This window comes from Camponotus floridanus, unplaced genomic scaffold (assembly GCF_003227725.1).
Source record: "Camponotus floridanus strain SB8 unplaced genomic scaffold, Cflo_v7.5 scaffold297, whole genome shotgun sequence".
NCBI lineage: Eukaryota > Metazoa > Arthropoda > Insecta > Hymenoptera > Formicidae > Camponotus > Camponotus floridanus.
Genome location: NW_020229433.1, coordinates 623 through 24018, shown reverse-complemented (window position 1 = coordinate 24018; position 23396 = coordinate 623). Strand labels below are relative to the sequence as shown.

Sequence of the window (23396 nt, the reverse complement as noted above, 5' to 3'; positions counted from 1 at the left end):
TTTCGAAAATCATCAGATAACAAAAAAGTCTTAAAATAACCCAATAAATCACCCCCTGAATTTTTGCCGCATGTTTAGCAGACACCCTGCATATATACATATACAGGGTGTCCCGAATTTAAATGTCATAATTTCGGGAGCGTATAGGGGATCGATAAACTAAAAGAAAAAGTGGTATAGAGATATGCTCGTGTTTGCTTCGTTTTGGAGAAAATCGCAAAAAACATAAAACGTAGTTTTTATTTCTGTACTTATTTATTACTTTTTAATTCATATTTATTAAAAAAAAATAAATAAATAAAAAAAAAATGAATAAATATGAATTAAAAAGTAATAAATAAGTACAGAAATAAAAACTACGTTTTATGTTTTTTGCGATTTTCTCCAAAACGAAGCAAAAACGAGCATATCTCTATACTACTTTTTCTTTTAGTTTATCGATCCCCTACACGCTCCCGAAGTTATGACATTTAAATTCGGGACACCCTGTATATATATATTGTATATATATATATATATATATATATATATATATGTAGTATTAATTGTAAAAAATAAATAGCGCGCACGTAGCGCGCGCCTGTATTGTTCTAGTTTATTAAAATCGCTGAGTGCTGCTTTCATAAAAAACTTTTTTTAAATTTTTGAATGTGAGTACAAATTCTTTTCTTGCTTTTTTCTTTATATATTTTTTATTAATTTTTGAGTAAATTATTTCAAAGATTATTTCTATATGTCAACTATAAATTTCATTCTCCGTCTTTCTAATTATATGTATATAATTCTGAAATAAAATTCTAATATCTTTTTTCAGATTTATTAGAATTTGTAAAAAATGAATAATAATAATAAACGGTTCAATCCATATGTCAGCGTTGATGCGGGGGAAGTAATAGTTATCTCTGGTATCGCTGGACGATTTCCTAATTCTGATAATATGAAAGAATTTCAGGAAAATCTTTTCAATAAAATGGATCTTGGTTCGGAAGATCATCGCTGGACCAACTGTAATATTTTTTCTCAAATTTTTTTTCTCTATCTTGGGAAAAAGTTTACACAATAATATATAATAAATTAAATAAATAAGTAAAATAAGTTAAAGTATATACAGAATACATATATCGATCTATGTTTCTTGTAAATCTCTATTTCTATATACAAAAATAAAGAATAATTTAGAAAATAATTAAAATTTTTACATAAAAAATAAATAAAATTGTGGAAAAGTATTGAGGATAAATAATCTTGTTGTGTATAGCGACCGACTCGAGTCTTCTATTGGCTAAACATTTATTATTTAATCTCACTAGACAGCAAACTCTCTGATTGGTTCGACCAATGATAATAAGCCGGGATGTGGCGCTAAAAATAGTTTTCCGTTCTTTTGTATATCCTTTTTTTTATATTCTTCGCTGCCTATTCTTAAGATTGTACGTTTTTACTTAAAAGATTAAAAGATTAAAATAAATATATAAGAAACTAACAGATCTATATATAATTATATAAAAAGAAAGAGTTGACTACACATAGGACCTTTTTATTTCTTCAAATCACATTTTGCTAAAAAAAGAAATGAAAAAATGATTCTTTTAATTATTCACCAATTATTCTTTTTTATTTTTTTTCTGTATATACGCAGCAGAGTACAAGAATAAGAAAACATATATATGTATATAGGTATACATATGGATGTAGGTATATTTTATACATAATTTTATACATAATTATGTATATAATTATATGTATAAACTTTTTTCCTGGGTAAGAATATCATTATTCTTTATTTAAAAGATGTTGCATTACATGTTTTAGGAGATATAAATATTATCTTTTATATTTAAAAAGATAATATTTATATCTCCTAAAACATGTATTAATGATATTCACGAATTTACAGTATCTATACGGTTTACTTATAAATATAACATTAAAATTGATAATTAATATTCTACATGCAATTTATACTTATATAAATCAATTTTATTATAACATGTTCGAAAGTTTCTTGCGTTTGATATTAAAATGAAAAATAATCAAAAAATGTCGTTTATCGTTAAAAATATCTTGCCCATCCTTAAGAACGCTGTTCTTATTTATGATTTAAATATATGTTATTTTCATATAATCGTTTTAAATTTTGACAGATGCTTATGAAATGCCTGCTCAAATGGGAAAAATGGACAATATAGAAAAATTTGATGCGAAATTTTTTAATATGTCGATCGAAGAAGCTCATACGCTTGATCCTGGAATTAGAATATTGCTCGAAAACACTTATGCAGCAATTATTGACGCAGGTGTCAATCCTGCAGAATTGCAAGGAACAAGGACGGAAGTTGTCACAGCAATGTCAAATTCTGAAACATCTCTCAATGTAATATACGAAAAGCCTCATGTATGTCAATAATTTTATTATTCCAGACTCATGTATGTGAATAATTTAACTACTTAAAATCAATAGAAAAAACACTCTTAAAACTATATAAATGTATTAATATGTATATACAAGGATATTGTAACAAAAATTTTTTTTTATATAAAAACTGTATTATAATTAGATTGCTGGATTACCCATGCTTGGTTGCAGTAAAAGTATGTTGGCAAATAGAATTTCTTACTTTCTCAACGTTACTGGACCATCGTATAACATCGATACTGCATGTAGCACGAGCAGTTTGACTATGGTAAAAGCTTACAATTTGATTCGATCTGAATATTGCGATGCAGCTATTGTCGCTAGTGTCAGTTTGTGCATTTATCCTCAAGTAACTCAACAGTTTTATCTTCTGGGTATATCAAAAATAATATTACTATGATTAAAGATGTTGTATTCGAGAGAGTGTTAAAAATGGTTAAAGTTATTTATTGATGCATTAATTAATACAATATATTTGATCTAATAGTTTCTCTTTTCAAAATATATCAATATAATTGATTCGCTTATTTAACATATTTATCAAATTTTTCAAATATCTGATAAATTAATTAAGACACCGAGAACAGAAAAGTAAATTACAATTTTCATATTCAATCGAATAAATTATTAATATTATTTTAGGAGTTTTATCCGCCGATGGCTACTGTAAACCTTGCGATGAAGAAGGTACCGGTTACATGCGTAGTGAGGCGGCTACAGTAGTGTTCTTGCAAAAAGCAAAGGATGCAAGAAGAATCTATGCGACTTTTGTTTATGGTAAAGCCAACTGCGATGATTTTAAAGAAGAGGGAATTACTTTTCCATCATTAGATAAACAAAAATTATTATTGGAAGAATTTTACAAAGATTGTAACGTTTCGCCTCGTGAGCTGTCTTATCTAGAAGCTCATGGCGCTTGCAACTGGCACTGTAGCCGGCGATCCAGTGAAGTTTCAAGCAATCGACGAAGCTTTATGCATCAAAAGAGATTTTCCTCTATTAATGGGTTCAGTAAAATCGAATATTGGACATTCTGAACCCGTTAGCGGTCATTGTCAAATTGCAAAGGTAAATTTACAACAAAGATTTACAAAATGGAGTTGAAACATCTATGTAATTTAATGCTATGTAAACTTATGTATCTTTTTTATCTGTAATTTTTGATTATTCATTATAATTATTATTTATTGATTATTTATTATAATTATAAAACTAAGATATTATTATATATGTATATTATAATAAATATATTTCCTTTGTAAAGGTTTTAATAGCGATGGAAACTAATATAATTCCTCCTACTATACATTTTAAACATCCACGAAAGAATATGACTGCTATCATTGAAGGAAGAGTAAAAATAGTTTCTGAACCGACAGAATGGAAGGGTGGCTACATCGGTATTAATTCTTTCGGATTTGGTAACAAACGATTCGGCATTGACAAAGATGACTCTATAATCATAGACAATGTAAGATACATCGGTACATCGGGATTATACGAGTTGATCTTCATGAGAATTCCCAATGACGCCATATACACTGAGGACGATGCGCAAAAATATAAGAGCATATTGATGGCGACGAGTGCGCATAAACATCGATATAATGCGCAAGGTGCTAATTCCCATATATTATTGAAATCAAATCCGAAAATTAAAGTTAATGAAACAAATAATAATTTACCTAAGCTTGTAGTTATATCTGGACATACCGAAGAAGCAGTTAAAATCATGTTAAATGACGTAAGTATATATTACTACAAAATAATTTAATACAAAAAATAAAAAATATATTAGTACGAAATAAAAGGTAAAAATGATTTAAAAAATTGTTTATATAAAGAATTTAAAAAAAATCATCGTTAATATAATAAGTAAATTATATTTAATTAAAGTAATCACGTATTAAAATACTAATTTTAATAATAAGATCTAAATATAAAAGTTATATAGATAGTTTCAAATTGGTTTTAGTCAATAAAAACACGGAAAAAGAGTAGAATATTATATGAACAAGTCTAATTGTAAGATATATTAAAATCGATTCTTCTCGAAATGCATCTTTTAATATATCTAGTTGGATAAAGTGACTACATAATATTCAACATGACAATAAATTATAGAATATAAATTATAGATAATTATAAATATAATAAATAATATAAATTATAAATTATAGAATATTTAAAGGCACTCAGATTTTTCAAAATTAAATATATAAAACATTTGCTTAACTAAAAATAAATTTCTAATTATAATTAACTTTAAAGAAGAATAATCTATTAAAATGTTATAAGATAATTATACTTTTACAATTATATTATATTATAATTAATATACATAGTACAGTATTTACAGCGACGAAGGACAGACGTATTTATTCTCTGCTCTAGTCTCGTACGTTTCTCGATTTAATTTTATTTCTATCGATCATGGATGGTAGAAAAACGTGCAAGGGCTGTACAATCGTTGTAAAATCAATTAGCTGCAAAACCTGCGGTATTGCATCTCATCCTGCATGCTTCTCCCGCACTGGACACCCTCATTTTACTGGTCAATTTGGAGATTGCTCGGGATTGCTTCGACATCCCGCGCGTCGCAACAGATAGATATGAACTCCACTCTTCTCGATGCAATGAAAGATTTATTGCATGCTGAGTTCAAAGACTTCCGCAGGGAGATGAGAGAATTGTATCGGGCTGAAATTGATAAATTGAATAACGATATCCAGGGATTGTGCAATAGAGTGGAGCAACTCGAAAACCTCTTAAATAAGTCGCAGCCTCAGGCATCATCATTTTTTGGAGGAGGACATCATTGAAGAGCTGGAGGATAGAGAGAGAAGGACAGCAAACCTAATCTTTTACAATATGGATGAAGCTGAGGACGGGGGCTGTAACGACGTTGATCTTGCTAGTGAGATTATTCGGAAGATTAATTCAGGGAAAACTCCTCAGATAAATAAAATTTTAAGATTAGGCCAAAAGCGCCTAGGTCACTCTAGACCGTTGCGTGTTTCTCTTCCTTAAAAACAAGAAGCTTTGTTTATACTTCGGAATAAGTACCGTTATGCTGGCCCTATAAAAATCTCACAAGACCAAACGTTAAAACAGAGGAAACATCTACATGAATTACAATCTCAACTGAAATCACTCATCGATGCGGGTGAAACGAACACACTGTCTTTCGGTTGAGGAAGTAAAATCGTCTAATGCAGATATTTTATTAATTGGCGATTATAATCTGCCTAATGCGTTTTGATCTAACAATGGTGATAATCGTTCTAATCATTATCATATGACAGAACAGGCAAATACAATATTACATTTTTTTAATGAATTCAATCTTCGCCAATATAATAATATTGTCAACATAAATCGTAATATACTCGATCTTGTCTTTTCTTATTTGCGGGATGTCTCGGTTCATCCGATATCGGAGTCAATATGTACCTGTGATCATTACCATCCTGCCATCACAATCTCTTTGCCGATGTCAACGGGACCATTGTCCTTTTCATCGCTCTCTGAATGGAGGTTTAACTTCAAGCGTGCTAATTATGAAGAGATAAATAATTACTTAGGAAATATTATGTGGGATGATGAACTAAGTCACCTGGATGTTAATAGCGCGATAGATTTTATAGTCACCTCGATTACGCAATTACTGCTTTTGTTCCAAGATACTTGCCGCGAAGATCGACTTATCCCGCCTGGTTTTCTAAAGATCTAATAATTCTTACTAAAGAAAAGAAATTCGCTCATTATAAATTTAAAAACACGCAACGCCCCATATAACATTAGATATTCTATGAATATACATCTTACTTCCATAACATGAAAATAATATCTTGTATGTTGCATGTTCATACATTTCATATACATGATTTGGATAAACACTACAATATGTATTATGTATATTCATTGATGTATTTTATATGTACATACAGTTTATGTATGTACATTGCATGTGAAATGTAAATACAGAGTTTTTATATACTTTACTGTATGTAATATGTATATACATTGCTGTACATCATATATACATACGTTTTATAATCTCTAAATATATACATTTCATATACATAATTTGAATATACATTACAATATATAATAAGTATATTCAAAGATGTATTTTATATATACATACAGTTTATATATGTATAGTGTATGTGAAATGTAAATACAGAGTTTTTATATACTTTACTGTATGTAATATGTATATACATTGCTGTACATCATATATACATACATTTTATAATCTTTAAATACATACATTTCATATACATAATTTGAATATACATTACAATATGTAAGAAGTATATTCAATGATGTATTTTATATATACATACAGTTTATGTATGTATAATGTATGTGAAATATAGATACATAGTTTTTATATACTTTACCGTTTGTAATATACATATACATTGCTGTATATCATGTATACATGCGTTTTATAATCTCTAAGTACATATATTTCATATACATAATTTGGATATACATTACAATATATAAGATGTATATTTATTGATGTATTCCATATGTACATACAGTTCTTATATGTACTACGTATGTGAAATGTAATTATGTAGTTTATATATACTTTATTGTATGTAATATAACATATGTATATATGTAGGAATTAGAATTCTTGATTTCTATCCTGAGATAGAATAGAAATAAGAGATTCTGATTGGTTGATTCTCTTATGCGTTATGCGTTTATGCAAAAGTGTGCTTCCCGCTTAATTTGCTCAACAGCTCGCTGTGCTCGAATATCAAGTCTTGTAGCCTCTTGCGCGGTCTTCTTTAAAAAGGAAGAAGTATATTTACAACAAACTCGTAAATCTTTTATATATCGATCTCGTTGCGTTATCGCTAATTGTTTAGAGCGCGGTGTTTTTAGACGCGGTGTGGCATAACACACTTAACTACATTTGACGAACACACACACATACACTTACACGTATATTCGTTTACTAAAATCAGTCCCACATATATGTATATATGTATATGTATATGTATAATCCGAACTCATATATATATGTATATATATATATATATATATATATATATACGTATGGTAATTAAGATATATATTATGTATCTACATTTTATATACAATGTATGTACATACATGAGTTGTGTGTACGTATAAAATACATTAATAAATAAACATATTATATATTGCAATGTATATCCAAATCATGTATATGAAATGTATGAACATTCGACATACAGTATATTATTTTTATGTCATGGAAGTAAGATGTATATTCATAGAATATACATACATCTAGAAACGTTTAATGTTATATGAAGTAATGTTATTAATAATCAATCATAGTAATGTAGAAAGTATCGATAATTTATTTTAGCTTCAATTAACGTCATCTGCTGCTTAACACACAATAAAGTATTAAGAAAATATTAGAAATAGGAATAAATATTAAATAAAAAGAAAAAGAGAGATTTTTTTGGATTCATAGTCCGATCTTATATTTAAGATTGTTTTAAAATCCCATTCAAAATGGTCGTATAGCGTTATTTCATTGATTGAATGAGATCTTAAGACGATTTTAAATGAGTTCGGATTATGAATACCGTCGTTTCTCTCTTATTTATATAATATTGTTACGTCTCTGCTTCGCGTTCCTGCGCCGCTCGTAGCGAAGCAGGGACGTAATACTATGTATTTATAAAGCCAATACTCGCACAATATAAAAATATAGTTCCTGTTGCTCTATTTTTATATTGTGAGTATATGAAGATTTTCTCCATTGTGCGATGTTGTGTTTCTCTATTGTGATTTTCTCTATTCTCTATTGGGCCTTAAAAAATATAGAGTCTGCCGATCACGTGTTCACGTGCTGATACGTGATACGCGCAAGAACATCGCTCGTCGTTTGTCGCGGTCGCGTTGAGCAGATCATACAGTTCCTGCATATCGCTGCGAGCTCTGTGTTCTTTCGCGTCAAAAGTCTATATAGTGTTGAATGCAAAATACATATGTGTATTTAAGCTATAGTATCTACGTGCGACTATTATATTATAAAAGAAATTTTTATTTTTAAAGTAAGTATACCATTATACATATAAAACACATATTTTTTACTTTGTGTTTCGACCACGTGTTTTTGTAGCTACGTTTTTAACTCAAATTTGCCATGAAGGTAGAGAAAAAAAACAAAATTAAGTTTCATAGAAGACTTCAAAATAAATTAAATCGATCTTTAACCTTAATTAACAATAATTCTGTATTATCTCGTAATATTAATAATAATTCTCATAATAATTTGTCTACTAATAATGATACAAACATTGATGTAAACGATCTATGTAATAATGATATAAATATTTCATATAGTAATGATGATATAAATGTTCCATGTAATAATGATTTAAATATTTTATATAGTAATGATGAGTTATCTAATAATGATGTCGAATTATTAAATCTTAGATATAACGATAAAACTATAAAAAATAATACATTAACTTCAAAATTAGCTACATGGGCTATAAAAGAAAATGTAAAATTATCGGCATTAAAAACTTTACTTCCTATAATACGAAAAATACCGGGATGTAATAATATACCAAAAGATCCAAGAACGCTCGTTAAAACACCCAGTAAAGTAAATGTAACACCTTTAGGTCATGGGACATATTTTTATTTTGGAATAGAAAAAACATTAAATTTGTTTTGTAAAAATCATAAAATTAACATATCACAAAATGAAGAATTTTTATTAGCGGTTAATGTTGATGGTTTACCTTTAAGTAAAAGTTCGAATAGCTCACTTTGGCCTATTTTATGCTCGATAAAATCAATAAAAATTCTTATGAAAGAAGTCTTTTTAGTTGCCTTATATCACGGCCCAGAGAAACCAAAATCTGCAAATGACTTTTTAAAAGATTTTGTAAATGAATGTATTAATTTGTCGACTAATGGATTATTAATAAATTCTTTTAAGTATAAATTTCGAATTTTAATGTTAATTTGTGATTCACCGGCAAAATCATATGTTTTAGCAATAAAAAATCATACAGGTCATTTTTCATGCACAAAATGTGACGAAGAAGGTGATATGATTAATCGTGTATTATGTTTTCCTGAAACAGAGCGTATTTGTAAAAGAACTGATAATTTATTTAGAACATATGCTCAACCTGAACATCATATTGGTACTAGTAGGCTGTTAGATATACCAAATTTTAATGTGATAGATAATGTACCAATAGATTATAGTAAACAACCTTATAAATTACGAGCTCGTGATGTTAATAAAATTTCAGAAAATCTTTTAAAACTAAAACGATATATTCCTTATGAATTTTGTAGAAAAACACGTTCCATACTTGAGTGTAAAAGATATAAAGCTACAGAATTTAGACTTTTTTTGTTATATACTGGACCTATAGTTTTAAAACAAGTTTTATCATCCAAAGTCTATAATAATTTCATTACATTAAGTCTTACAAGTTGTATAATGATAAGTCAAGAGTATTCGAGATTTGAAAATAATATATTATATGCTAATAATTTAATGAAACATTTTATTTGTCAGTCTATTAAAATTTACGGTCCAGACTTTGTATCGCACAATATACATAATTTCTTGCATTTAAGTGACTGTGTAAAATTATACGGCTCACTTGATAATTTTAGCGCTTTTCCTTTTGAAAATTACATGCAAAAATTAAAAAAAAAAATTCGTAAATCAGCTCTACCTTTAGAACAAGTTATAAATCGTGTTTTTGAGGAAAGTAATATTACTACTCAACATGTGTTCTCTAATATCACAAGCAATGATTCTTCTATAAAACTATTAATAGAACATTTTAATGGTCCTTTGACAAATAACTGCACATCTCCACAATACAGAAAAATACAAACAAATAATTATTGTTTAGATATTTCAAAAGTAGCTGACAGATGTGTAGAATTAAAAAATAATATAATTGTTGAAATTAAAAATTTTGCTTCTTGTGAAAATTGTATATGTTTATTAGGTTACACGTATACTAAGCAAGATAATTTTTATTCAAAGCCATGTTCGTCATCCTTATTTAATATTCAATATATAAAAAAGGATAGTAATTTACTTCAAGTATGGAACATTAACTTTATCAAAAGAAAGTTGGTGGTGTTACCTTATAAAAATAATCTTATTTCATTTCCACTTTTACATATATAAATAGTTGACATATATATATATATATATATATATATATATATTAATACATAAATTACATATATAAATAATTTACATATATAAATTAATGCCATAATTTTAATTTGCTTAAAAATTATAATATTTTATATAATTTTTAATTTGATATTTAGCTACTTTTTTATAATTTGTTTATTTATATGTATATGTAATATTATTTCTTTTTGTTGTCAAATATCAAAAACCTGCTGATAAGATGACTTGGTTCGTCGTCAAATTTGATGATGAAAACACAGTGGAAGCTGTACCGAATACCTGGTACATGAAAAAAAAATTCCAATGTTATTGGCCACCTGAAGACACGACAAAAAGTGCTATAATTAATTTGATAAAGAACAAACATTTTCCTGAAGCAAATTGAATGCTCTATGGAGCTAGTATTTTGGGCACTTATGGTAAAGTACACATTTACACACACACGCACACGCACGCACACACAATACATATCTATATACACTTTTACATTAATTATATTTTACAATTTTTTTATATATATTTTTATGTAACAACTATTTTATAGAAGTAATAATTATATTTATCGCTTTTATTATAATAATTTATTTTTAATTAGAAACACTTTGTATTAATTTTTTATTTTTATAATTATTTTAATTGAATTGTAAATTATTTATTTAAAATATGATTTTGTAGGCACCTATAAAATTGCTCAATGAAAAGCTAATAAAGCAAGAGTGACAAACAATCTTTCTTCCAACACTGAAGATTTAAAAAAAAAAGTAGTACAAAACAAAGGAAACGGTGCAAGAAATCTGAAAGCGAATATGAAGTATCATCTGAAACATCAGAAATATTTTCATCAGATGATGACATAATGTATCCTGAGCCCCCAACTGAATCAAGCGATAGTAAGTAAAAATATAATAATTGTATATTATTATACTCATGTTTTGTATATATACAGAATTTTAAAGTTGTTTTATGCATTTTCGTATTTTTTAATATTAATTACTTTATTTTATTTTCTTAAAAATGTTTTTATTTTTTGTTACAAAACATGAGTATAATATTATACAATTATTTTATTTTATAATGTATATATATTCACACACACACACACACACACACACACACACACACACACACACACACACACACACACAGAATGTATATATACTTTTTGTTGATAATACATACTTTTAATTTAATATTTATATAGCATTATATATTTAATTTACATTTTCTCTTCTAGGGATGGCAGTAGAAAATAATACTAATGAAAATAATCTAGAAAACAGAACTAATACTAATATAATTACTTCTAATACTACTAGTTCTACTTGTACTACTAATGTAATTATTCTTGGTACTACTTCTAGTTTTGCTTTTAGTAATACTGCATCAAAAAGTGCATTAAATCGTAAATTTGATTCGACTTGTGAACCAAATAGTGAGAAAGGTATATTTCATATTTTATATTTAATAATTTACCATAATATACAAAGTGCGACACACAAATTAGGATGAGATCTAACATTTATTATGTTAAAGATAGAAAAAATATTTCAGACATTAGCTCTTAAAGAAAAAATTTGTACTGCTCGCAAAATCATATTTTTTTCTTTAAGACAACATGTGTGTTTTATTTTGTATTGATCGAGTTTCTTTCTCTAGAGCTCCCAATTACGTGACGTACCTTTAGACGTAATACAATACACATAAATATATAATCTTAAAATTATAGATTTTGGGAAAAATATTATTATACTATATTACAATATTTATAATAATTTTTATTTTAGCATTTGAAAAACGTGTTTTGAGAGAAGTACACATACTCAATTTAAAAGTGGATGATATTTCTGAAACAGTTAATGCTCTACTGAAAGCTACAGCAGATGAAAAATCATCACAAAAATCATTTACGTGTAATAATAATGTTCCTGATATTATTCAATCATTTCCTGTAAATGAAGATTCCTTAGCTCGATTAGAAGATTGGCTAATGAATTCTGAAGAAAATAAAACAATATTGGTAAGAAAAATCAATATATTTTTCTTGTAAATAAAAAAAAGAATAGTGTCAAAAATTAGTATTATATTTGAATATTGATAATTTTTTGAATATCTGTAATTTGTAATATATTTAAGATATTTTTATATATTTAACTCTTTTTATATTTATATAAAAATATCTATAAAAATTATATACACTATGTTTAATAATGTAAATAAATAATTAAATGACCATATTCTTATATTATGTTAGGCTAAAAATTTAAGTCGTATAGGAGGATGCAACGTTAAAGAAGTTGTTCGGCGGATTATGTATCACGTTTTTACTAACGAAGTTGGTATGGCTTATTCATGGGAAGGAGTTAAAAAAAAGAAAATTTTTTAAAATTTAATTGTGGCATCGAGTATTCTCTGTAAGTTTTACTAACTTGCTTTTATAAAATGTCTTTCTTTTATTCTCTTATAATTTATTGTAATTCTTATCAATGCATTATAATTCTCTCTTAAGAATAGATTACTATACATTCGATATAGTTTTTATTTTTAATATCTATTAGCTAAAACGTATAGTAGTAAAATGTTTTGTATATCATAATAAATATCTTTTATGCAATAGAATTTCGTACTGAGAGCATAACATATATATTTTCGAGCATTATACATGTTTTGATATCTTTTATTTATCGGCATTATATCTCATATATGCATTTATATCTCATATATATATATTATTATACTTATTAAAATATGGCTCTAATTTTAATTCAGTTTATATAAAAGTTTACTTTATATACAAATTAAGTTAAAATAAAAAAATAGTTTTAAATTGTGTATAAAATTGTGTATAAAATTAGAAGAAAACAAAGTATTAATCTGAATATTTAATTACACTTTAAATATGTTTAAATGAATATGAATTTTAAAAATATAAATATATAAAACTCTTTAATATGTAATATATTTTATTGTATGTACACACACACACACACACAATATATATATTTTTTATAATAATTTATAAAAATATTTATAGCTGCTGTACGACTTAACAAGAAGACTCAAGAGGCTACAGATTCGGAAATAATATGTTTCATAAAATCATGGCTAGTGAGAAGCAAAGATCGTTTCAATAATAATAATAAAAATAAAAATATAACACAAACAGATGAAAGAACTCCACAAACAGATGAAAGATCTCCACAAACAAATGAAAGAATCGAAAATTGATTTATTAACAAAAAAATTATAACATGTCTATAATAGAATCTAAGTATTATTATTTCAGTACATATAATTATCAGTATATATAATTTGTTTTTTTTTTTACTTGATATATATATTTATATTCTATAAATCAGAATTAATTTTTAATTTTCTTAAAATATTAAAAAAATATGCAGTTTTTGTTTATGGTGCAATATTGCAATTATATAATTAAAATAAATAAAATATGGTATATATTGATAAAAAAATATATTAATTCTTTTCATCTATTCTGGGATCATATAACATATGTATGTATATAAATATTTAATATAAAAAAATATATTTTTATGTATTACAATAAACAAACATTATTTTCAAAATTAAATTTTGTGTTCAGTCATCATACCTTTTAATACTATTAAGTAAATATACATATATAGATATAGATATAAATATACATACATACAGTGATCGGCAAAAATAAAAAGCCACTTACCTAGTTATACTGTTTTGCTTAATGAAAGAGTAAAAATATTAAAACGATGAGATTTTCATTGATGAAAGAAGAAGTATTTATTATTTATTTTAAAATTTTATGTTACAATTACATAAATTATTTTTTACTTTTCAGTTTTATTTATATTTCTTAAATATTGCTGTTTATTATATTGACAAAATAAAAAAGCCATTCAGATTTGTTCGATTTAATATATACAATATTTTGTTTGGTTGTCATGTCAACATGTTCGTGTTATTGCGCTCACTTCTCGTTGTTGTTAATCATTTTTGCAACATTGGCTTATCTCGATTATTACAAAAAATTCGCGGTCAAAAATGGGAGGAAGATCAATTTCCACACAAGTTCGAAACTTAATTGTGCGAGATATTCAAAAAGGTCTTTCCCAACGGAATATAGCCAAAAATTATGAAGTAAGTAGAGGAGCAGTAGAACAGATCAGAAGAAAATTTCAATCAACTGGATCGGTGGCAGATAGAATCGGAAGAGGTCGAAAACGAGCAACATCCAAGCGGGAGGATATGAAAATAATCCGTGAAGTTAAGAAAAATCCAAAGATTACTGTTAGAGAAATTCAGGAAAACATTTATCTTACTGTTTCTGACCGCACTGTACGTCGAAGACTCAATGAAGCAAATTTACACAGCCGGTTTGCACGTAAACGACCTTTCTTTAGCGTCACCAATAAGAAAAAACGTTTGCAATTTGCTCGGAAGTATGCAAATATGTCATTGGACTTCTGGAAAAATATTTTATGGACAGATGAAAGCAAATTCGAGTTATTTGGACAAAAGAAGCGGATTAGAGTCTGGAGAAAACACGGCGAAGAGCTTCAAGATCGTCATTCAGAAAACTGTAAAGTATGGCGGAGGAAATATTTTAGTCTGGGGATGTTTCTCATGGGCAGGAGTGGGAAATCTTGTCAAAATTAACGGAATTATGACAGCAGATGTCTACATTGATATAATAAATGAAAATTTGGAGGAGTGTTTGTTGAAACTCGGACTAGAAGATAATTTCATTTTCCAACAAGATAATGACTCGAAACACACAGCAAAGAAAAGTCAAGCTTTTTTTCGTTCCTGCCGAATTAAACAACTTGAATGGCCTCCGCAATCTCCAGATTTAAACCCTATCGAAAATTTCTGGGCAATTTTGGATAATAGGATTAATAAAAGCGGAGTAACTAACAAGAATTCTTATTTTGAAGCATTACAACTAGCCTGGGAGAATTTGGATCCACAACATTTAAAAAATTTAATTGAAAGTATACCAAAAAGACTGCAAAAAGTAATTGAGGCTAAAGGAAATCATATTAATTATTAATTAAAATAATATTGTTGTTTTTTTAAATCGTAATACTATGTTACCTTAACTGGCTTTTTTATTTTGTCACTCTTAAATAAATGATTATATAGAAATAAATACAGTATTAAATAAAAAATGATTTCTTTTTAATTAAAAACATTAAATTACTTAATAAATTTTCAGTTTTAGTTATAAAAAACTTTATAATAAATTTTTTTTACCTTTTAGCATCAAATCAGTTTTATAGTTAAGGTGGCTTTTTATTTTTGCCGGTCACTGTATATGTAGATAGAAATATAGATATGATATAAAGATATATATATATATATATATATATATATATGTTCAATAAATATTTGTCTTATGAAAAAAGCAAATAATTTAAAAAAAGTGCAAATTATGTTATTAATCTTTTGTTATTTTATGAAATAATCTATAGAATATGTAATACATTCTATAAACTTGCTAGAAAAATGGAACAAATTAATGACGAGCAGTGTACATATATGTATGAAGAATATATAATACATGGGTAAGTACATATGTATACGAAGAATGTATATGTAGAAAGTATATACATGGTATATACATATATATGAAGAATGTATGTATAGAAAATATATACATTCTTCATACGTATATGTACATACCATCTATATACAGAGAAGTATATACACTCTTCATACATATATGTACACATCATGTATATACTTTTTGCGAATACATAGTATGTACTTATATGTATAAAGAATGGATGAACAAAGTGTATATACATTACATGTACTAATTATGTACATATGTATGTACCATGAATCTTCTATGTATATTTTTCCGGTTACATTTGCACGTATATTTCACATCCTATGTATGTAAATTCTATCAAGAATGTATATACATAAAATATACAATATACATAAAAGTAGTATAACAAGGAGAGTTCTAATCCAGGACCTCTCAGGGGGGGGTGAGGCGCGAGGGGGAACCGCGGTGCGGGGTGAGTGACGTCACGCGCGGGGAAGGAGGAACCGCGGCGCGCGGCGGGTGACGTCACCCGCGGGGAAGGGGGATCCGCGGCGCGAGCGATGGACGAGGGGGTCCGCGAGGTGAAGGGGGATCCACGGCGCGAGCGATGGATGAGGGGGTCCGCGAGGTGAAGGGGGATCCGCGGCGCGACCGATGGACGAGGGGGTCCGCGAAGTGAAGGGGGATCCGCGGCGCGAGCGATGGGCGAGGGGGTCCGCGCAGTGAAGAGGACCCGCGGCGCGAGCGATGGACGAGGGGGTCCGCGCAGTGAAGAGGGATCAGCGGCGCGAGAGATGGACGAGGGGGTCCGCGCGGTGAAGGGGGATCCGCGGCGCAACCGATGGACGGTGGTGTGAGAAGGACAGCGCTACGTATGAGAAAAGGACAGTGCAAAGTGTGAAGAGGACAGTGCTACGAGTGCAACAAGGATGGCGTTAACGTGGGACAAGGACGACGTATAGGTGGGAGAAGGACGACGCAAAGGTAAGTGAACAACGAGTATATGAAAGAGAGAGAACGATAGCGCCAAGACGACATGTACAAGAGAGAGAACGATAATATCGCGAGACTTGCAATTAGCGCGTGCGAGAGAGAACGATAGCGTGAAGACGACGCGTGCGAGAGAGAACGATAATATCGCGAGACTTACAACTAGTGCGCGAGAGAGAGATAGCGCAAGGGACGGAACTCAAGGAGAGATGCGTAAATAATCACATTTTTTTATTGAAACAACATTTATTTTAAAATCTGTTATACATTTTTTCTGTGTCATAGCGCGAGAGATTACTTATTCTAAGCATGAGAGAAAGAGATAGACTTACACCTAGCGCGTGCGAGAGAGATTACTAATTCTAATCGTGAAAGATAGACTTAAGATTAACGCACGAGAGAGAACGATATCGCGATGCTTATAACTAACGCAGGGATGGGAACGCAAGGAGAGGCATACAAATAATTAGATTTTTTTTTACGGATATAGAATATATAAAATTTATTAAAATGTGTACGTGTTTTTATACATTTTGTGTGTGTGTGTGTGTGTGTGTGTGTGTATGTACTTAAAATTATGATTAATATAAAATATAATATAATAATAATAATATAATAAAATAATATAATTATAATAATAATAATTTGGGGGTGCGGGGGGGGGTGGAGGGGCCAGGGGAGCCAGGTGAGGGGGCCGCTCCTGTAACAGAAAAAAAGATGCTCGTTAATATAAAACTATAGTTACAATATTTATAAAAATACTTACATCTGTGCTCCCCATTCTGTACACCATTGGGTGCCCGAATCTCCCTGGGCACCCAAATCTCCTCCTCCATGTAGGGCTCTTCCCCGAAGAGCCGCCGAAGGTCAAAGATGTCCTCTTCATCCGGTGGACTCTCCGGAGCGTCACCCCACATGAAGGAGAGGTCGTTTCTCCTCCACCGCCGCTCCGCCCGCACCCATTGCCGGTGCTCTATATTCATAAAGCCGGGTATCCGGACTTCAGATAGGGACTAGAAAATAAAAAATATAAGTATTATGTACAATAGATGTACAATTTTATATAAATTATTCGCAAAATCAATACTTACCTCCCAATGGAAGGCCAGTTTCACCAATAAGACGCAGAGCAAGTTAGAGAAGGCCTGCTTCCATCCGGCGCAGTTTTCGAAAATGTAGTCCATTGTCGCTGTATTCCAATTCGTTTGTTCACACGCACCGGTTAGAACTTTATGAAGCGGTAACGAGGTCTCGGCACGAGGTTTTATAGTAGAGATGCTGCATTATCACCATGTCAAAAATGCGTCGTAAGACAAAAGTACACCCGATCCCACGCAACTCAGCGCGGTATAATATAATATAATATAATATCACGACTTTGCGAACAGATAAAACGGTGGACGTATCATTATCGCTTTACCAAAAACGCGTCGTAAGACAAAAGTATGCATGTTCCCATGCAAATTAACACGATATAATGTGTCAACCCCGATCAATTGGTAATTGAATGGAAACGAACGTCCATCGAATGGCTATCAAACGGTCATTGAACGGTCTTCGAACGGAAATGAACGGTAATTGAACGGTAATTGAACGCTTTTCGAACGGAAACGAACGCTCTTCGAACGGAAATGAACGGTAATTGAACGCTCTTCGAACGGAAATGAACGCTCTTCGAACGGAAACGAACGGTAATTGAACGCTTTTCGAACGGAAATGAACGGTAATTGAACGCTCTTCGAACGGAAATGAATGCTCTTCGAACGGAAACGAACGGTAATTGAACGCTCTTCGAACGGAAATGAACGCTCTTCGAACGGAAACGAACGGTAATTGAACGCTTTTCGAACGGAAATGAACGCTCTTCGAACGGAAATGAACGGTAATTGAACGCTCATCAAACGGTCATCGAACGCTCTTCGAACGGAAATGAACGGTAATTGAACGCTCTTCGAACGGAAACGAACGCTCTTCGAACGGAAATGAACGCTCTTCGAACGGAAACGAACGGTAATTGAACGCTTTTCGAACGGAATTGAACGCTCTTCGAACGGAAACGAACGGTAATTGAACGCTCTTCGAACGGAAATGAACGGTCTTCGAACGGAAACGAACGGTAATTGAACGCTCTTCGAACGGAAATGAACGGTAATTGAACGCTTTTCGAACGGAAATGAACGCTCTTCGAATGGAAACGAACGGTAATTGAACGCCCTTCGAACGGTTATCAAACGGTAATTGAACGGTCATCGAACGGAAATGAACGCTCTTCGAACGGAAATGAACGGTAATTGAACGGTCATCGAACGGAAATGAACGCTCTTCGAACGGAAACGAACGGTAATTGAACGCAAAACTATATTCACTTATCAAACAAATATTTCAATGTATTACAATGTATCACAATGTACTATTGAAATACAATATCTGTGGCAGCTGTGTCACGTATGGAAACATGATACTGCGCACACGCATAGATAGGGATGAGGAAAAAAGGAGAGAATAAGAAAGACGATAAAAATATATCACATCATCAATTTATTATAAGTATGGATTCGAAGAATCATGATGTTTCAACCACCAATTATAAATTTTAAATACATTTTGTAAAGCGCAATTTTTTACATGATTTTCACAACGCATAGTATTCTTAACATCTAACTTATTTAAAGAAGCTACATCCTCGTAGTCTGCATCCAAAGTTTCGATAATCACATCGTTTCTCGCATCATCGTCCAGTATATCAGCCAACCATTGCCGTTTTTCATGGCCTTTAACGTACACGAGAGGTGACGCATCATCCTCCTCCGTTGCACCCATCACCGCCGTCGTGATTAAACGTTTCGAATTCCAATATGAAACGTGTCCATCATTCCACGATAATCCATGGTGGTTTTTAATGAGCCATAAAACCTGGCATCTCTCAGATTTTGTGAGCATGTACCATGGTACCGGGCATGTAAAAATGTAATGAGAAAGTACGGATCCATTTCTCAAAACTGCAGCTTCCTTCACGACAAAATTTTTCCCAACGATAAATCCTTGCAGATCCACAAACGTTGGCACAGCCATGATGATAAGATCCGATCGCAGACTGATGTCAATCATCAAACATCTCAATCTTTTATATTTTTCTTCATATGCAATGGAGGGGATATTTGCTGACCTATGTAATTTTGCGGACTACATTAGTCATCAATAGATTATATTCGACAACCCGATCGTGCAAGATGAGACAATAGGCGGTAGTATTCGCAGGTATATTTTCCCTGCACTCAAACTCTATTCTCACATCGACGGTAGCAGTTTTGACAGACTCGTTTTGTCGCGAGCAATCAATGACCGCTAGAGGACCGCAATGTAGAAATTTTGGAATGGTTAATAGCGCGGTGCTATTATCGCATCCGTAATACGATTTGCGAAAACGAGAGTACATGTCGAATAGGACGGCGAATCTATTTTTTTCAAAATCTAAATTTAAATCATCGTAGGGATAAAATTCCGAGTTTAAATAGAGTTTAACGTTGGTCAATTTACAGTTATCGAACAATGTAACATCTTGTGACACCGAATTCTTTTTACCAGTTTGTAGTGCAAAGATCACGTATCGCGGTTTCTCTAGCTGGGAGGCGGCTTTCACGGTCCACGAATGTTTGGTCGTGCTATGTAACAGAGGAAATTCGTATAAATCCCAAGATCGGAAACTCATGTTCAAATATCGTCCGCTTTCCAACATTCGCAACATTGATAATTTGTTAATCTCGTTCAATATTACATGAGGCATACGCCACTGTATCTTGAATAATTCAATCTCAGCTTCCGACGACGGATGTCCGAATAGACAATTATTATCGTTGCGCGAACGTATCAAAATCAATTCATGACGAGCGTTAATCACAACGCGTTTATAATCTTCGCAAAATCCCAGCAACATGTTGAGCGGCACGCAAAAGTTGAAATAATTTTTGTCACCGTTGTACGTCAAATCCCACGATGCATTCTTCAAGTTTATACTTTTCTGATGTGTTAGAGAGACATAATTTTTGAGCGTCGATGTTATTCCAACATTTCTGTTGCGATCAATCTCTACTCCGTCGAGTTCGTATCGAAGCTCATCAAACATGAATGCGACGCAATTGTTTCCCAATACAACCTTCATTTCATCATTCGCTTTACGCACATTAAATCTTCCCTCGATGTAAAGAAAGCTTTCGCACGGTAACGTGTATAAATCCTGATGTTGTATAGGTATTCGTATCTCGTCGCTGTATCCAAGCGTCGTATTGGCGTATGGATTGTACGTATGAGTCTCAATCTTGACGATGCGATCATCAAAGACTGACTCACCTCCGATATTCAAAACATCAATCATTCTTTTCGTACGATGAATCCCAATGATTTCAAAAATTCACGATTCAACGCGCTCAGCTTCTTTTTAACGACAATCTTATTATTGTCACCCGATACTGCTCGCCTTACTGCAATAGTATTGTCCCGCGTAAAAGTATTGTCTCTCGCGTGCTCCGTTTCGTTCAGTACAAGCATACTATGTTTGTTGCCGCCGTATATGCAATCTTACGGTAATTTCCTCTCCTCGAAAATCGAGCAATCGACCTCTTTGATCCACAATACGTATCGTTAAATCCGTAATGCTCCGTACAACGATCGGCAGATAAATGATCTGTGCCGGCGTTTCCGATATCTTATATCCTGGCGGTACGCTCGGTGAAAATTCATGTATCGTGTGTACGCGCATGTCGTTGCTGTACGCACCAGTAGTCACGTTGCATTCTATACGAATAATATTTACGTTTATAATATTAACAGGTTCGTCTGATTCATACCACTTGCGAGGTTGCAATATACGATTCGATGAGAATCCAAGCAAGGATCCTACATTGTCGGGTTTGGTAAAGTTTATTCTGTAGGCGCATTTGATTTCACTCTTTAGCGTACTGTGATTGGCGCGGAGCACTATTGGATATTCCTCATCATAATCGTTTTCACCATCTCTGGAAAGGTGCTCATCTCGCAAAATTGCGCGTTTGAGATAATCATTTATGGCGTGCAATTCGTACGATCCTTCGGGAATCGTAATTTCCTTGTCGTCGTTGCCAAAATAAAATTTATTATTCGAAAAATTTACGTTCGGAATCGTGTGATAAGTTTCAAAATCCGTTAATCCGAGCTCGTAATCGGCATCGGTCAAATCTATAGCGGGGAAATAGCTTACAGCGAGAACGCTGCTTCTGCCAGTCAACGTAAGTGTCAGTGACATGTCGAACGAATACTGAGTCATGACGATGGATTGTCAGGCTTTAAATTGATCGTTTGAAGAAATTTTAAACACAACTGTCCACAGATACTCTGATTATAACTTTGATAAGATGTGTAATTGTATTCAATTTTCACTCGTCCGAAATATCGTACAAGTTCCTTGGGCGGTCGCAAATTTCCAAAACTGTCGAAATATACGACACGATCGTCCCTCTTTGCGTACGCTACCCAATGAGTACCGGGACCATCAACGTCATCCAAATTGACGATACCGCTTTCGTTTCGTCGTACGCCGCTTATCGGTAAATTATTGCGCATGAAAACACCTCTAAAGAAAGGTATACACATACGTTTCGCAAATTGTTCCAATTGCACGTTAGTTGTCGCACCCGTAGGCATTTTTAATGTTTTTTCGACGTTTTTTTTTTTCTCTTAGACTTTGTTGAGAATCCCTGTCCACGCTTGTACGGAGCGAGATAAAGTCCGCGACCTTCCATAGCGCGATTGTGACGCTGCATCTCTTCCAGCTGACGTTGCGCAGCCTTGCTATCGTTTACCGCCTTTGCGATTCCCGCCGCACCGCCGGCCAATGAACCGACAACTCCCAACAACGGTAAAAGTGGTAAAATACCACCACGTTTCGCTACTGGAAGTATTCGTTTCTTCCTCCTCTTTGTCGTCGATGGCTTTTTCATCCCCATGCCGAGTTTTGTCTTTGCCTTCATTGCCGCCCAAACAGTCGTAGCGGCTGCTCTTTCACCGAGAGTCGAATCCCTCGCGGTAATGCGTTCTTGCGCTCTTGCAGCTAGTATGCGATCAGCGATGTGACGTTGGTCGAGGTCGTTGCTTCGCGCGTAAGCAATGTCGTGTTCACGACACGCCGCGTCCAATGGATTGATGCCTCGATCACCTCTAGCCAATCGTTTCTCTAATCGAGTTCCCGGCCC

General features: G+C 31.7%; 1 protein-coding gene and 1 long non-coding RNA gene across 2 annotated transcripts; both read left to right on the top strand.

The window, feature by feature from the left end:
* The first annotated feature begins 835 nt into the window (after window positions 1-835).
* Window positions 836-3520, top strand: LOC112638370 (fatty acid synthase-like). The gene is made up of 5 exons (XM_025409950.1): window positions 836-1007; window positions 2145-2395; window positions 2559-2790; window positions 3059-3162; window positions 3320-3520. Exons 1-5 carry the CDS (start codon window positions 836-838, stop codon window positions 3518-3520), a joined length of 960 nt encoding a protein of 319 aa, XP_025265735.1.
* Window positions 3521-12004: 8484 nt separating this feature from the next.
* Window positions 12005-13831, top strand: LOC112638375. The gene is made up of 4 exons (XR_003122972.1): window positions 12005-12072; window positions 12416-12648; window positions 12883-13042; window positions 13663-13831. It is a non-coding gene; the product is annotated as an uncharacterized LOC112638375 (long non-coding RNA).
* Window positions 13832-23396: the final 9565 nt, after the last annotated feature.